The 17807-nt window shown below is 33.8% G+C and overlaps 1 protein-coding gene across 4 annotated transcripts in view; it reads right to left on the bottom strand.

Moving 5' to 3' along the window:
• GRM8 (glutamate metabotropic receptor 8) overlaps positions 1-17807 on the bottom strand; it is a 346560-nt gene that overhangs the window by 57122 nt on the left and 271631 nt on the right. For all 4 annotated transcript variants that reach the window (XM_084495137.1, XM_084495138.1, XM_084495139.1 and 1 more), the window contains one exon: positions 10397-10533. In XM_084495137.1, coding sequence (XP_084351263.1) covers positions 10397-10533 — 137 coding nt within the window. The remainder of the gene's footprint in view (positions 1-10396; positions 10534-17807) is intronic.

Genomic DNA, 17807 nt, shown 5'->3' on the forward strand with positions numbered 1-17807 from the left:
CATTTCCTTCAGTGAGAGGGTAACAGGCATTGTGGATGAGAGACAAGCAGTTAGGTGTCATTTATCTTAACATTAGAAAGATTTTTGACACCATCTCAAATTACACTCTCAGTCATAAGCAACCTATTGAAACAGATCTAGCCCCTAAGGGCTGAGTGTGAATTATATCAGAAAACTCTAGGAAGATAAAATTTGTCATTGATTTGCTGTCAGAATTGAAGGGATAGTACAGGGTGGGGCCCCGAAAGGGTCTGTTCTGTCTGTCTTTATTCAGTACTTGTAATAACCATTCAATACAATTTGGATGATAAAATTGAGTATATGGTGATCAAAGTTGAGCAGTAATACTGGAAAAGTGAAGCTATGCTGAAGGCCAGGATAGTTATTCCATATAGAACAGACTAACTGCTGAAAGTCTGAAGAAAAGGAACAAGCAGTTTAACAGGAACAACCAACAGGCAGCACTTCACAGGACAGAAAGCACAGAGAGATAGGAGCTCTTCATAAAACAAGACCTCAGAGCTATTATATAGATCAAAATATGTTGAACCAATGCCATAATATTGCAAAAAGGCCATATGCCACACTGAAAGATACAGATAGATAAAATAATCTTTCCCCTCTACTCCACACCAGTGAATACATGAAATGTTTCTCCTATACCCTCCACTAGTGAGACCAGACAGAGCTCTTTGTGAAGGTTAGATCATTGTGGTTCAGTCTGAATGAGAATCAAATGGGAAGTCCAGAGGAAATCAGCAAAGATCAGAAGTGTTTCTAGTAAACCTTATCTTCAGAGTGATATGGAAAATTAAGAAATGGAAGAGAATGCCCTCAGAGGCTGTAAAGTCTCTGTCCATGGATTAACGTAAGTATATAAGATACTATTTTTATGCAAGTGCTAAATAGTGTCTTGAGATCCCTTTAGCTGTCTTCTTCTATAGCAAAATAGGGCAAATTTCAGTTATTAAATATTTTAAACACAAAAATAAAAAAAAATTGAGATCATAACTGGGACAGATAAATAGAAAAATTGCAATGCATTCTCATGAGACCTAAATGTCTTTAGACTGCCTTTGCAGTTTCACAAAATACCTGTTTTAGAAACCATTTGTTTAATATTTAAGAAAATAAGAATTAAAATGTTCATAAACATATTTCCTATTCTTGGCTAACTAATGATGCACTTTAAATATTTTTAAGGGTAAAGTTTCTGTATTGTTTTTGGTTACAGGAAAAATGCTTCCCAGAAAGAGGAGAGAGGGTAGGAGAAATCACCATTGTCACAGCAGTAAACTGCTTTCCATGTAGACATAAAAACCATAAACCAGTCTGGGAAATACTAAGCAGTTCTCTCTTAAAAAACAAATCCAGTGTGGAGTTCTGTATGTGAATAGAGAGTTCTCCTATGATTCACAGAAAATCTGACCTTACCTACTAATGTGATGCACAACCCGAGGAATGTAAACAATAGAGGATCCTAAATAAGTAACTACGTTTATAAGCTAATAAATCTGTCACAGCATTCTCCTAGAGCTCTTGCTGAAGATATACACAGTCCTACATTCACTCGTGAAACCTAGTGCATAGAGAGTCCATTTGCTTGTGTCCTTCCCAGCATTTCCTGAAGGCATGTAGGAAATCTTTTTTGAGGAGTTTACTACAAAATCAAGCAAAACAAAAGCTAGAAAACTTAAGAAATTATGTCTGAAGGAGATTTCAGGACTAATTCTCTGACCCCAAATCTGAGTCAACTATGTCAAAATCACATACAGCTCACACACTCCAGCCAGCCCACAGCTCTGGAGATTGCCCAGTACCCCAAGCAATGTAACCCAGTGCTTAATTATCCTCATTAGAATTTTCCTGAATGCTCATATTAAAACTGTATTGTAATTCAAATCCACTACTTCTCCTAATAGCCAAATAAACTATGACTAACAATATATTCTTTTACTGAATAATCCTTTCAGTATTGAAAGAGATAAGCACAACTTCCCTCAGTTCAGCCTTCTCCAGACCTAACAGTCCTAGTTGGCTCAACCTTTCCCTACAGGCATGTCTTCAGAAGGGTGATCATTCTCATTGCTTGCTGCTGGGCTGGACTCTCTCAAGCTAGTCTACTTTTGGAAGTGAAGTCACAGTTTTGCTAACGAGGTCATAGCACTTGGGAAGAGAACAGATGGATTACATCACAAGTCTAGGAGTACACTGCAGCAATGGCCTCTGGCAATGCAAATCTCAGTTAACCATTGCAAAGCCTTCTTCATGCCTCTGTTCTCCCTGAAGGGGAGTGCAATTCATCGAGTTACTGAAACCCATACTATCATCTCCTCTATGTGTTTCAGTCATTCCTGGCACATCCTATTGTCCCACTCCCCACTGAGTCTGTTGCTTCTAAAATGAAGTTACAATGACATTAGATATTCATTCTTCACTCCCTGACTTAAACTGTAATATCACAATAATATCACTAAAAATGGTGGACGAATATTTTGGAAATAGCCTAAATAATTCAGGCTCTGTCATTTAATAACTAAAAATAAAATAAAATAAAATAAAATAAAATAAAATAAAATAAAATAAAATAATAATTAAAAAAAAAAAAAGTGGTCAGGGATTTATCAGGATGAAAAGTCCTGGATAAATATTAGATGGGTGTCCTAAAGAAATTAAATTAATACTGTTGTGAGATGAAGAGAAATTGTAGGAAAACAAACAGTAAATATAAAAATAAAGTAATGTACAACTAATTCTCAGTTACTCTCTTTCCTAATCTCAAAAGCACTAAATGTCTCATTCATTTTCTATTTAACTAAATTTAATTTAGTAGTAGACTGCGATTATGTAACACAAATGCACAATAATTAAATACCATTTAATTCACCATTTTTGCTTTTAAGCAAGAATATTTTGCTTGTAGGTTTAAAGGGCAGCTCAGTTATAATACATATATTAATTTCTGAGTAGGAGAGGAGAAAGATGGAAGGGACTGGGAAGGAACATACTGATTGATACTCCATATTTCACACCAGTACCTCACAAAGCAATGCACTGCAGACTTGCTGCCTGCAGTTCATAATTCATACTACCTGCTATGCCCAGTAGCTGTTTATCTATGCTAAAAGTCATACCATTACAATGGGCATAGCTATGAAGTCTTACACATGAATATAAAGCACTCTATCACTCATATGTAAAAGGCCTTGATTTTATATTATTTTATCATTGCACACTTGCTTTTATTGTGAAAGAAAAAAATACATTATTTTTTAAAAGAAGTGATTATTTGTCATGCATGGCAATACCTTTTTTTTTTTTTTTTTTTTTTTGATATAAACAAGAATACTCTGCAGTCCTGTTGTCTGTGTTTATTTAAAGAACTGTTCATTCTAATCATAATAATTCTTACACAGGATGACCAAAGCAAAATCTACTAATGAATGAAATATCTACTATCAACCCATGCCTCATCTGAGAAACCTGACTAACTTCTTCTGGCAAGGTGGGAAAAATCCCTATTCATCCTAACTCTCAAGCAGAGGTTTCATTGGCAATCTGGCACTATTCTAATAAAGAACAAATGGTTGTCCAAGTTCAGGATGTTTTCTTAGCAGCTCTCTAGATTGTCTCTAGAGAGTCAATTGATGTGTGTTTCACTGGGAAAGGAGGAAAGGAAAAGGAAAAGGAAAAGGAAAAGGAAAAGGAAAAGGAAAAGGAAAAGGAAAAGGAAAAGGAAAAGGAAAAGGAAAAGGAAGGAAGGAAGGAAGGAAGGAAGGAAGGAAGGAAGGAAGGAAGGAAGGAAGGAAGGAAGGAAGGAAGGAAGGAAGGAGAAGACTATTAGGACTAACAATGAAAAAAGCTTCGGAAAGAAGACAAGTTTTCATTCTTGTATTCTTCTAGGGTCCTTGGACCTTGTTCAAAACAATCAAGTGCTGTTTTGATTTTCAGTCATGTTTACAGGTACACTTCAAAATCATTTAATGCTTTTTAGCATCTGTATTTGGCTTATTTTAAATATATATATATTTAATGCATAATACAATATGCAACCTATCAAAATCATAACATCCCATTTTAATTCCATGTTTCTGGTACTTTACTGGTTGTCCATAGTGTGCATCCACTGTTGACTGATCTCTTCAGTCCAGCATTTGTCCTTAGTGACTACAATTTTCATATTGAACTCAGACTCCGAGAGTAAAGAGGAATAAATCCTGATCCATATTTACTGATCAGTGCTAAGACCAGGACTAGCTTTGAAAAACCTAAGTACTCTTCTAAGAACTGTGATAGTATCTTCCTCCTTGACTTTCAGCCCTATATAGAATAAAGGAAGACAGCAGTATAATTTTAAGAAGAATAAAAGAATCCAAAACATTTTTGCTTGTCTCAATGACTTTTATTTTTGACCGAGCGTTTTCAGGTGATGGAATATAAGTATGAACTGTACTGTCCTATTACAGAAGAATACCCTGCAGGCAGTATAATTGTCATATTTTGTTTACAGTTATAATCATGTATAGCAATAAGTGCTCCTGTTATGTATTTCACTATAGTGTGTTCTTTTGTTAGACTTAGGGTTAGGTTCAGCAATTCAAAAAAAAAATAAATCTATCAATTATATAGTGTTTACCACAGCTGCGGTGGGGGGGGGGACGACCCTCTGACTTCTTTAATGAAGTACAGAAATAAAGTGGCCTAAAGCAAAGTTTAAAACTTGTTTACTGCAGTTAAAGAAAATATCATAAGTTTCTTGAATCATTTTCTGTCACGTCACAAGAAAGGGAACTAATGAATGTTGAATTTGTTACTTTAAAAAGAATTGACTAATGTCAATGTTGATGGGTTCCTTCAGCATTAGATACATAATTTACAAGTCCTAGAAAAGAAGTTAAATTCAATACTGATTTAAATCTTCTTGTGATATGGCTGCCTGAAGAGATGCTCAGTGTGGGGTTCCCAATTTTTACTAGTTCACCAACCATGGTGCTTAAGGCTAATGATGATTAGGGCTGTCTTTCTGATAGTTCCTCATATCAGTGTAATTTTAATTTACGGATTTCTCAGTTATAAATCAAGGCGATCATAGGAAAAATGTCTGCCCCTGAGTCATTTATATTCTCAGTGAATACACTCCATAAATCTGAGAGCAAACACAATCTATTATTTCTAAGACAAAGTTAAAAATCCATTACTGTAAAATGTAAATTTCTTTTTCTCTTCACGTGAACTCTTGTGCTTTGAAAAAAAAAAAAAAAAAAAAAGCAAAATCTATCTTAAAAATTTCATTACATTTGGACTTGAAGCTTACAGTGTTTTGATGAGTATTTCCTTAAGGACTAAGATAACATAAGTGGATCTCTACTAAAGCTTTTGACCTGCTTCAGCTAAATACCTGATAGAGAAATCACCAATAATAGTCTCTCCCATCAATCAAAAAATTACTAACTTGGAAGAATATAGATATGTATCTACATATATTTTCAAATTATGTTCTTTCAATACAGATTTTTGTAGACCAGAGCAATGTATAACTTTGAAATGAAAACAGTTTATAATTTTAACTATATTAAAAGGTTTTTTTAAAAAAGACAAAATATATTTTATGATTCTTAAACATTTCGACTTTTCTTTTTCAAATTGGCTTTTAGGTTTTAAAATAGAACACTTTTAAAGAGAAAAAAAATCTCTCAAAAATGAACCATTAAAAAAAAAAATAATCGATTGCTAAGTCACAAAGGAAACTGGGAAATATTTCTTATTGCAGCTTTAGGACTGGAACACTGATTGTCACCAAAAAAAAAAGCCGTTGGTCAACACCTCTTTCTAGCCCATATTGCAACTTACACAATACAAAACACAGTTTTTAAGTGGGAATTCATTATTAGTCAGGAAGTTGATTTCAAATCATAACTACTAGGAAAAGCCAGCTTGTTTTTAACTTTCCTCCTACAAAGATTACATAGTTGAGAGCTCAAATTTGCTAAACCCACACATTCATAGGGAACTTTTACATGTGATCTGGTGTGCAAAATACTGTTGCAATATGAATAAAACATAATTTTTGTGGAAACAGCTGCCTTTTCCTGTTGTTCTTTATTATTATTATCATTATTATTATTAATATCATATTAATATTAATATTAATATTAATAATAATAATAAATTTTTATATTATATTATATTATATTATATTATATATATTATATTATATATATATATTATATAATAATATTATATATTATATATATATTATATATAATTAATTATATATATAATTATATATATATAATTATATATATATATTATATATAATTAATTATATATATATAATTATATATATATAATTATATATAATATTATATATTATTATATATATAATATATAATATATATTATATATGTTATTAATATAATAATATATATTATATAATTTATTATTATTATTATTATTATTATTATTATTATTATTATTATTCGTTATGAAAAGCAGAATGTTTTGGAGGAGAAAGGTTTATAACTCTCAACATTGCTTGAATATATGTTATGTTATTCTACTGATGAAGAAAAGAAAATGAGGAAAGCAAACAACCCCAAACCCTGGCAGTTAAATATAGTCAATGATCAGAAGTTCTAAAACAATGATTTTTTCCATCACTGTCATACAGAAAACTTCTAGGGTCTGATTATTTACAGTGCATTAAGAACATTTAAAGTTGGGCAATCTTAGAGAGGATAAGAATTTTAAAAGAGGTATAAATTTACAATGCAGAATCATGTAAAATGATAATTATATAAAAGACATCCAGACTCTTGAGACTGATGTTTCTAAATATCTGCCCTCAGGATTGTGTTATGTATGTCAAAGCCTAAGGTACCTTATTCAAATTCAAGAATCACATTAAAGTTTAAAGGTTGAGATATTTATTTTATTTTATTTTATTTAACTTTTATTCTGTACATCACAGCATTGTTACATATCTGTTTGTTTTGTAAGGATTACAAGAGTAGTGCCGATCAGTATTCAGAAGTTCCTATAGCTGCTTCAGAGGAAATCTGAAAGGTCAGCCTGCCCAAAGGAGATCATTAAGGTTACTGAGGACTACAGGGAGAAAACAGTATCCCAGCTAGTGAAGTCTGCTGACAAAAAGCCCCTTAGGAAGCAAGAGTCTTTATCTAGACAGAGCTGGCACTTTCTGTCCAAAGCAGAAGCCAGCATTGCACCAGGCTTTGCTCCAGAACAAGTCTGAAACTTGACCACAAGGACCCTGAAGAGTCAGTGAAAACTCTGAGAAACCAGAGACCCCAGCAGAGGAAACCTGAGGGTTAGGTTCAAAGACTATATGAGGGTTCTCTACAAGGTGATGAGCCATAGCCCAGATGACAGAGACCTGCAGTCTTGACTCAGACACTTGCAGGCAAGACTGAACACAGAAAATACGACAGAGTACCCTATAAGAAAGGAAAACAAAAAGAAAAGAAAAATACACAGAAAGAGAAGAAGGAAACTTTGTCTCAACAATTTAGGTGCAAAACATGTTATAATCTTATTTTAATTAATTGTTCAAAAGGTTAAACTACTACAATCTTGGTATTTTCATGATGTATTTTTCTGTCATACCAAATAAATGAATAAAAGCTAGAAGTTTTCTGAGACACAGTACCAGATATATAGACCAACACAATTGTGTTACCACATAATTTTAAATAGAAATATCTATAAAAACTGGAGTAGATGTAGAATTATCTATAGAGGATATCTATCTGACACAGAGATTCGTTAAAAATCAGTTACATGTGTCTTCATAAAAAGGAAACTGCTGGAGAAAGAAGGATACAGTGAGAAAAAAGTATTATATTTTAGAAACATTTCCTTTATAGAACAGCAGCATGAAAATATACATTGCTTTGCCTTCAATAAATATAGAGTTTTTCACTGAAACTGCTGAAAATGTCCTCTATGTTCCCTCTGATTTATTGGCAAGCAAAGGCACTACCGAATTTGGCATATGATGACTTGAAGTATTGACAATCACTCACAAAGATTACTTGGTCTCAGTATACTTTGTCTAGTAAAATGAGGTGGTAGGATTGCCAGAGCAGATCATCATGTGGCATAAGTGTCATTGACACATGCTATATAAACTCAGTGAATGCAAAAACAGAGGGAAACAAACTGCATCATCCATATTATGACTTTCCTCTTCATTGTTACTGAACCAGCACCAGCAGACACCGACACTGACTGGCACCCAAAATCTCATGCCCTGAAAAACCATAAGATATAAAGCTCACTCTTCACTTTAGAGCTTCACTTTAGAGCTTCTCCAGCATAAAGTTGAGTAAGTTCAAAAAAAAAAAGTGAAAGGTAGGAGGAGAAATATCTCATTGCTGAATCCTGCTGCACAGAAGAGCACTGTGAAATCCTGGGCCAGGTGAGCACAGGGAAGTGTGGCAAGAAGCTGGAAGCTGAAATGCCAGCAGCAGGGTGTTGTGCATCTCTACCAATCCACAAGCTAGGCAGCTCATCAGTGAATTTGAAAAAAGAGACAAAAGAAGAAAGCCACAAGAACATCCTAATACACCCATTTTCAATGAGAGTTAACAGGGGGTGTCCTTAGATAAATTCTTTCCTGCTAGCTTTGTGGTCAATATGCTTAGCACGGTGTGTTTTCAGTAGTCTGAGTGGTTTCAGCCAGTCTGCTGGTATGTTATCTAATTCCTGACAGTACACATATATCAGGCAGAAATAAAGGGACTGAAAAGCCACAGACTTAATGAAAAATTTAGCAGTCTAGGTGGGGATACAAAAAGACTAACTGAAATGGAATTTGAAGCAAATTCTAAGGTAGCTCTGTTACTATGTAAATGCTATTTTAGTACTAATGTGCAAAATGTGTGTATAAGTTTTTCAGCTTATTTATAAACACCAGAACTTTTCAGAAAACAATAGCAATTATGGAAATCATGAACGTCTGTTATAATGTATATAATAAGGGTCTAACTCTAATACTTTCCAGAAATTACTATTTAGTATTAATCTTTACACTTCTTTAAAAGTATTCTTTTTTCTTTCATGCCTTTCATCAGACAGATATCAGGTTACTGGAGAGATAACACTGCCACACAATCTGCTTTGTGCAGTTTCTGTTAGTAGGGTTGTTTTTTGTTTGTTTGTTTGTTTTCTATTTGGGCAGAAGAAGTAAATAAATGAGTCCTTGCCAAGTAGTTACAGATATTAAATATTAGATATGGTAAAGTGGTTTAACAGCTGTGCCTGAAAATGGAGAGCTATCACATGTATTATTGTTGGTAGCACTCAGATAATTATTGCAAAGTAGTCTCAACAGGAGAATCATTGGTAAATATTTACTGCACTGCCTTTGCTGGTCTTTATCAGGAACCACTTACATAGAAAACCAGAGCTGTTAGAAAACTCTTCTTTGTGGTTTGATTAAAATTACTGCATAAACTCCCCTTGGTGAATCCAGTCATCAGTTCACACTGTTGCCTTTCTCACTAGCCTTTAGCAAAACAAAAGTTGGTATTTCAAATTTGCTGAGCTAAGGTAAACCCTGTAAATCAATGAAACAGGTTAACTGTGTTGTGGTGTTCTCATGACTGTAACTTTCCTGGCCCCCAAAACTTCCCATTACAGTTGTGGCTTGATGTTTAGCTGTCATTCAAATATTCTTACGTATGTTCTCTGAATCTTATTGGGATGGTGATTTTCAAAACAAATATAATTCAATGCACATGTGGGACTCAGCTACCACAAAACTTGCAGAACTTATTAAAGCAGCAATTCGAAACACCTCCCAAGGAAGGGTAACTTTGTTTCCCCTGTTATTAAGTAGTATGAGATTACACTAATCCTAGTTAACCACACAGAAAAACTCCAAATTCTCCTTTTATATTCAAGAAATATTTTTATTGCTGTAGTTCATCATCCTAGTGTTTCAACCAACTCAGAAGTGGTTTTATAGTCCAAACTTCTCTTTTATTATGTACATTTCCATCCCCTCATATCCTTTCTATATTTGAAAGACATGAGCAATATATATGTGTGAATCATTTTGTCTGACACCTTCTTTTGAAGGATGAGTTACTATTTCACTGCCTAACTTCATAGTCAGACTGAGGAATATCAGATATATAATGACTCTAAAATATCATTTAAAGCAGCAGGTGAATATGGAACCCAACCCACTTTAAAATAAAAAGAATTGGGTTCAGCTTTTTTGTGCTATTTTTTACTCTCTTCTCAAAAAGAGAATGGAGTAACTTTTTTATGCCAGCTAATAGAAGTCCTCAACATTCCTGAAATATAATAATGTAATATTCAAACGGTTGCATTTCTCCAATGTCAGCATCATAATTAAAATACTACTTACATTTAGATGAAGCTGGTTGGTCCAATGACCAATTATTTTGTATTCTGTACTTTTGTTGGTGATTTGATATTGAAAAATATCATAGCGTCCAGGAGCATCTCCATTTTCATTGAAGATAACAGGTGTTCCAGCACTCCCTGAAAAATATTAAAAAACAATTAGAACAATTAGTATAAATATCTTTATAGCAATTTTGCAGAAAAGATATTCTGGCAGAAAGCTGTTAGCGTTAGGTCAGAGGTTGGACTCGATGATCTTGAAGTCTCTTCCAACCTAGAAATTCTGTGATTCTGTGATTCTGTGAAAAATTATAATTAAAGACAGTTGATCACACTGACCAGGTTCTTCTTAACGCAACAGTGATATGGTAATAAGTCTAAAAACCTCACAAAGAAAATGTGTGATATTTTCATTATCACTAAATCTACCTTATACAGAAGTTAGTGAAAACAACTGTTTTTTTTGTGCTACACAATATCAATAAAGCACTGAAAAAAAAAAAAAAAAAAAAAGAAGAAGTGGAGAAAATCCTTCTGACTTGCAGAACGGCACAATTTCACTTTAAGGTGTGAATACAGTGTACAAATATTGCACAAATAGCAATCTTCTGATGAACTCCTTAAAGACCTTCCCTGTGAAGTATGAAAATAAAGTGAATAGCATCAACTTAAGAGCCAATGCTCATAAAAGACCTTGAGGAACAAGTGTATAAATCTGGTCACAGCTAACGTGATTAGTTTCTAGCATTGACCACCTGTGTAAAAGTATTTTATCAAAATAAATTAAGGATAGCAGCTGTGTTTGTTGCTCTCTCTTCTATACACAAGACTGTCAGACAGAAAGGTCCATTGCTGAAGCTGTCAAAAGTTATAAATCGACACTCTGTTCTTACTTCGATCAACAAAATGTTCAAAGATTGAAAACTACATGTCTACCTTGGCAGCCAGGCCAGCCAAATTAGAGCATGTTTTGATGAATTCTCTCAAGGTGACATTACCTTCAAGGATCTGCAGTCCTACAGAGACTTCGCAAAAATTGCACAAACAATGTCATATTCAGCAATGCCCCCCAAATTCACATATGCAGATGAAAGAAATTTATAATGAAGGTTCATCGAAGACAAATCCAAATATCTTAAAGTTGTTTTTCAGTAACTGGAGAATGAAAACTGTGTTCATTGGGTAAACAAACAAACAAACAAAAACATCACTACTTTCACATCTCTCTATATGAAAATCAAGAAAAAGAGAGTACCTAGTTCATAGTAAATTCTTACAGTATGAGACTTGTTAAATTAATACTTAGAGGTACTAAGCCCACTGTATGAGCACTTTCCAGAGAATGTCAAAAAAGGCTTGAAAGTCTAGGTATATATTATGCAGAAGTTGGCCAGTAGAAGTGGGAATAGCAGTCTACATACCTACGGAATTTCTGCATAATTACTTCTTGTATCTCTGTCTCCCATAAATTGTTGTGTTCTGTTTTGTATAACAGCTTTCATACAAACTGATATCCAGTGAAATGAACAGTGTTTTCAGAGTGACAAGTGGCACATTAACCACTGTGCCAATTTCACAGTTCTGCCAGCAAAATTCTGGCAGCAAAAATTAGATGTGAGCAACTGCAGAAGAAGAGTATCAAAAGATTATGTGTGATAAATATTTAAGAACCCATTGAAATAGAAGAGACTTGACACAAAATTTTGGAAATCTCTTTGTGATTTGCTCCCAATTCTTTTGGCAGAAATAAGGGCAAGAAAAATGCCAGTCTACAGTCTTCTATAAGCAGTGAAATTACTCTTCATTGCACAAATAGCAGATTAATCCAACAAAATTCTTTCACCCAATAAATACATACTTGGCAGTTTTGGGTAAGTAGCTGTTGAAGTAACCTTCAGACTATTTTTTCAACTTGTGACAGGAACCATCTTTCCGCTCAGCACAATTTAAAGAGCTTATGGTAGAAACAGAAACCTATTACCAATGGATACATAATGCCTTTTGTCCTAAAGACCAATGGGGTTTTCAGTCACACTTATGACAAGCAAAAACAGTGTGAGTTTATAATATCTTTTTTTTTTTTTTTTTGGAAACATCATGTACTAGGAGTACACGATACAGTACAAGACAGAACCATCTTCTTTGATATTATTATGTTCTCAGCAAGAGAATTTCACTCAGTGCACCACAGTCAACAACAGCATAGCATCTTGTGGAATCCAGCTGCTACTCTGAGTCCAACAAGATCTCTCTCGTACAGCAGAAGTTAAGATAAGCTTTGCCATCTTCATAAAGTTCAGTTTGCTAAAGTCTCAAATAAGTCACAGAAGATTCAGACCCCCAAATACTAGGAAGAATGTGCTATCCTTCTGTGGAATAACATTTTTAGAAGGTAAAATAACATTCACAGTGCTTGTTATAAAGTAAATTTGATAACATCCTAGGGATGCTGCCATAACTAGTAGTTATTGTTAGCAAGTGGCACCAGAACAATATCTTCATCTATGTCTTATGTCTTATGACATAATTATGTCCTATTTATTATTAATTAAAAGCATAATTATTATGCTTTTTTTCCTATGTCATTGTTTTGTGTACGTTTAATGAACCTAAAACAAGGAGCTATTCATGAATGGAGTGTGCTAATAACCATTAATAACCATACTAATAACCATTAGTTACATGACCAGGAAAGCAAAGCTTAAAGATTTTTGGAAAAAAAAAAAAAAAAAAAAAAAAAAAAAAAAAAAAAACTAGGGATTTTAGCAAGGCTTTAGCAGAAGCTTTGGAAGTCTAAGCAGAGAATGAAACTAGAGGTATCAAGGCTATAAACAAATCATCAATGGTTAATTAGTGTTCTTAAAAGAATATTAATCTCATCTGAAGAAAAACGTACCCTAATGGATAATCCAGATGAACAGTGTCTGAGAACGGATAGTCCACAAACCAAAACGAAAGTGTTTTATGTACGAAAATATATTTTGCTTGGACAACCCATTGAATGTATGCTTTATTGAATTAAAGTGAATACTTCTGTGGAAAAAAATACCTAAAATTTTATAGAGACAAGGTAATTAAACCACGTGGAGAAACATTGAAGCTGACTATAACGCATCACATTGGTGGTGATGTATCTCGATTCAGTGTAAAACACTGTAACAAACCCTACTGAGTTGTAAAAGTATCTTTTTTAACAATCTGATATGCAGAATTGATCATTCTTGAAATCCTATAGTGTGTATAGTTGTGTACTGCCATATATTCCTGTATGGTATAACTGCCATTACAGGGAATTGCATCTTAATTGTTTAATTGTTCCATTTAATGGATGTTGAGGACCTGCTACTAAATCTAAATGCAATATATTTTTGTCAGAAGTTAATGCAGAAAATGATACTCTGACCTGAAGTAATCAGCTCAGGTTATATAAATTCCAGTTTATTAAAAATATTTGGGGAAACCACACTGAATAGTTCTTGGATATAATATTTATTTTAGAGAATAGACTTGGATACCCTAATTCAGAAACTGCATTTACTGGGAACCATAATATAAAAAATGTTACTTTTGCTTAGGAAAAATGTCCCTGCAATGCTTGTCTAGACTACTTCAGAGACCACAAGGCAGCCCACGTTTTTTTAAATCATTTCACTAATTTCATTATCATTTTTTTCATAACTTGTCAACAATCATTTAGCAAGGTAGTTAAAGAACAGCTAGGGAACTGTGCCTTTTCACATTTCATTCTCAGTGTGCTTATGTAGTTCTGCATCATTTTAACCCATGATTGACTCAGATAATTGTATGCAATCTGTCATGATCTTAACTAAATTTTTAATATATTCTGGATACCTAAATCAGAAGTTCATGGTAGAATTTCAAGAATACATAATAACCTTGGCTACCAATGGATAATCATGACTGAACCTTCATATTTCCTTTGAGCCAACCCTTTTTCTTTATTATTTATAAACTTCGTACTAACTTATTTTGAGATCCGTTTCTGATGTCTATCTTTGTTGAACAACTCCAAAATACTTTTAGAAAATCTTTTTATTTTTTTTTTTATTTTGTTTTGTAACTCTATACTGATAAGAGGAGGGAATATTTCAAATTTTATAATAAAGTACAGTGAAGTATTTTTCAAATGGTTTTCAGACTTGTTTTGAAATCACTTTTTTTCTTTTTTTTTTTCTTTTTCTTTTTAGCTAAAAAGGTACAAAAAATAGGAAAATGCATCTAATTAAATGTCCTCGGTTTGTAAAGTCCAGCAGTTCAGTCCCAAAGTTAGCAGAGGGTTTGAGTGCCCATCTGCCTTTACAGGAACTACTTAGCCAAAGGGACAAAAGAGAGAAGACAAGGTGAGAAACACACATAGACAGAACTCCATCTGTTCTTCTGCACCATCAAAGACATCACAGAATGAACTGATGATATGGTCTAGCAGAGTTGTGGCTATGTCCAATGATGTGGTTCAAAAGGTAGGCAAAGAAACACTCGGTTGCATATATGAACATACATATCTCCTAAGTTTTTCAAGTCATAAGGTATGCATGTGTCTATTACTGAATACCCATTTAATAGCCATGTATGTACGATGTGGTCACCTAAAAGCTTCAGAATCTTGTATACACTGCTTACCAAGTCCCTCTGATGTGCTGAATGGGTAATAGACAGTGATTAAAAATCACTCCATAATCAGACAAAACAATTTTCTATAAACCTTATAGCTGGATGCATTGTTTCATTACCATTCAGTCAAAGACAATCTATATCCACAACATAAAAATAAGTTTATTAAGCTTAAAGACACATCTACTTATTGTACATATTAAGTAATAATCTGATTCTGAAAGAAATACTTCCTCTCCCTTCGCAGTTTACAACCAGATGCATTAAATAACTCTGAATGTCAAGCTAACACATTAGCTAAGCATTACCAAAGGAATGTGTCTGTGACCTCAGTAGTTTATGAGCCTTTTAAAATGCAGCTTAAACTAGCCAGAAATGTTATTTAGAGAAGAAGAAGAAAGTAAAATGCATTAGGTTTTTAATTCAGAAACAAGGATGAAAAGGATTCTTTTGAATTTTTAATGCCTTACGTTGATGTCAAGGAAAGCTGTTTTTGATAAACAACTGCTTTATGACAAGCCCTTTGTACACTGAATTTGAAAATTCACCTTCTTATGAAGAAATTCTTTAACATGTACCTTGATATTCTTAAGATGCTGCTCAGCAACTCACTTATGTGTCTGCTTTACCAATTTTCTTTTCATGTGTATGGAAACAATCCCATCTCCTACTGCAAACTGTGAGCTTAGTTCCCTGTGAGGTCACCAAATAAGCTTTCTCAGGTGGTTTCCAGTGAAGATGTTCTCTGAACATCTCCAGTAGTGGAAAGGAAGTGGAATGACTGGAAAACCAGAAGATCATACGTGCAGGTGATATATTAAAATTATTAAGCTGTAGTGAAAGCTAAAATAAGAATAATGGTGAGCATTTTTTTTTTTCATTTTAAAATAGAAAGAAGAAAAAAAAAAAAAAAAAAAAGAAATCCATTAAATTAAATCAACAGCCTTGGATTTCCCTTACAAAAAAAAAAAAACAACAAAAAAAAAAACTTAGTAAAAATTACTTATGAAGCACTACTACTTCAGTACCTTGACAAAAGTGTAGAAAAGTGATAAGCCCCACAACTGGCATTTACAGAATATTCCAATGCCAGCGGAGCTGATTCCATTACAAAGATGGCTATGATATTTTACCAGATTTCAGCAGCTTGATATTCAGCTCATTTTCTAAAATGAAATGAAAATTACTTAACCTAAATCTTCATCCTTTGAATTATTCTACATAGGTTGTTTTTATCTATTATGAAACCCATTGCAGTCAGCAGGGATTTGATGGTATGGTTTGATAAATAGAAGTCAAGCAGTTATAGTACACTATAATATAGTTAACTGTTGTGTACAAAACCCTCAAAATGCACCATCTGTTAGAATTTGGCATTAATGGAAGACTCTTCAGATTTACAGAATCAACTCGTATTTCATAAATTTGTATTATTACTTTCAAGTACTAAGAGTTGGGGGGCAGATTGTTTTATTTATTTATTTTTCTTAATTTAGCATTTCATTTTAATTAGTTATTAAAAAGTACTGCAGAGATGTACATGAGTTAACATAGTTCTCACTAACATGGAAAGAGGGACAGTAACCATGTGAACCTTCAGTACTTAGAATTCCCAAGGAAGCAGAATGTATCTGTAAAATTAGAAAGGAAATTTGTCACTGATAAGCCTCTCATTGAGACAAATGAAAGAGAAGACTAAAATAGAATGCATAGAAAGGGTAAACATAAACTGTTAAAACATTTCATATTCAAAAACAAACAAACAAAAAAAACAATAGCAGAGAATTATAAAGAATTATGTAGAACTAATAGAAGCTAATTTGTGAATATTAGGTTGGCAGATAGAGGAGGAATATACACTGCATTGGGCTATGTAAGGTCTGTGATAAATGAAACCACTACCTGCTCAATCTTAATACAGCAGACATTTTGAAACAATGAACAATGCGTTTATTAAAGTAACAAATGATGATTGTCTTACACATATTCAAAATCTGAAAAGACGCCTCTTTATGCTGACCCTAAAATGTCTCAGTTCATGATTAGGACAATAAAACTGTATGGCACCCAATTGCTGCAAACCTACTGCTGTTTTACATATCCTGAAGTACTGTGGACACCCACATAGATGTGCAGAATATGTTTATGACAGAGAACCTGTGCCTTTCTGAGGCAGCAGCTGGAGGCCAGATGGATACCCTAGGGTTATCTAAAACAGCATTCAATGCCCATGTTAAGCAATTTATCTTACTTACCACGGGGCAGATTCTGGCTATTCATGTATGAAAGCAGAAAATAGAGCCAAAGGGAAACTGAGAGTACTACAGAAAATGTATAATATACAGTCTTAGGGCATATGTGATATAAATTATGGTGGCAGCCACTAGAGATGGATCTCACATAGAGAAGGTAAATAATCTGATATTAAAATAAAGTGATATAAACCAATTCCAGGCCTGACAGTACAACTTTATATTATATCAAAGCTGATGGATAAGAACTTTAAGGGTGACACTGCAGAGATGGGTATAATTTGTTTGATGTCTTGGTGAAAGGCCTGTAATACAAGCCCTGTGATAAGCAGATGAGGGAACTGGGATTGTTTGGTCTGGAGAAGAGGAGGCTCAGGGGAGACCTTATTGCTCTCTGCAACTACCTGAAAAGAAGTGATGGGGAGCTGGGGGTTGGCCTCTTCTCACAGGTAGGACTAATAGGATCTTCTAGGGTCATCTTTGTGGCCCTTCGCTGGACTCTTTCCAGGAGACTCCTGTCTTTCTTGT

Source organism: Aythya ferina (assembly GCF_964211825.1).
Source record: "Aythya ferina genome assembly, chromosome: 1".
NCBI lineage: Eukaryota > Metazoa > Chordata > Aves > Anseriformes > Anatidae > Aythya > Aythya ferina.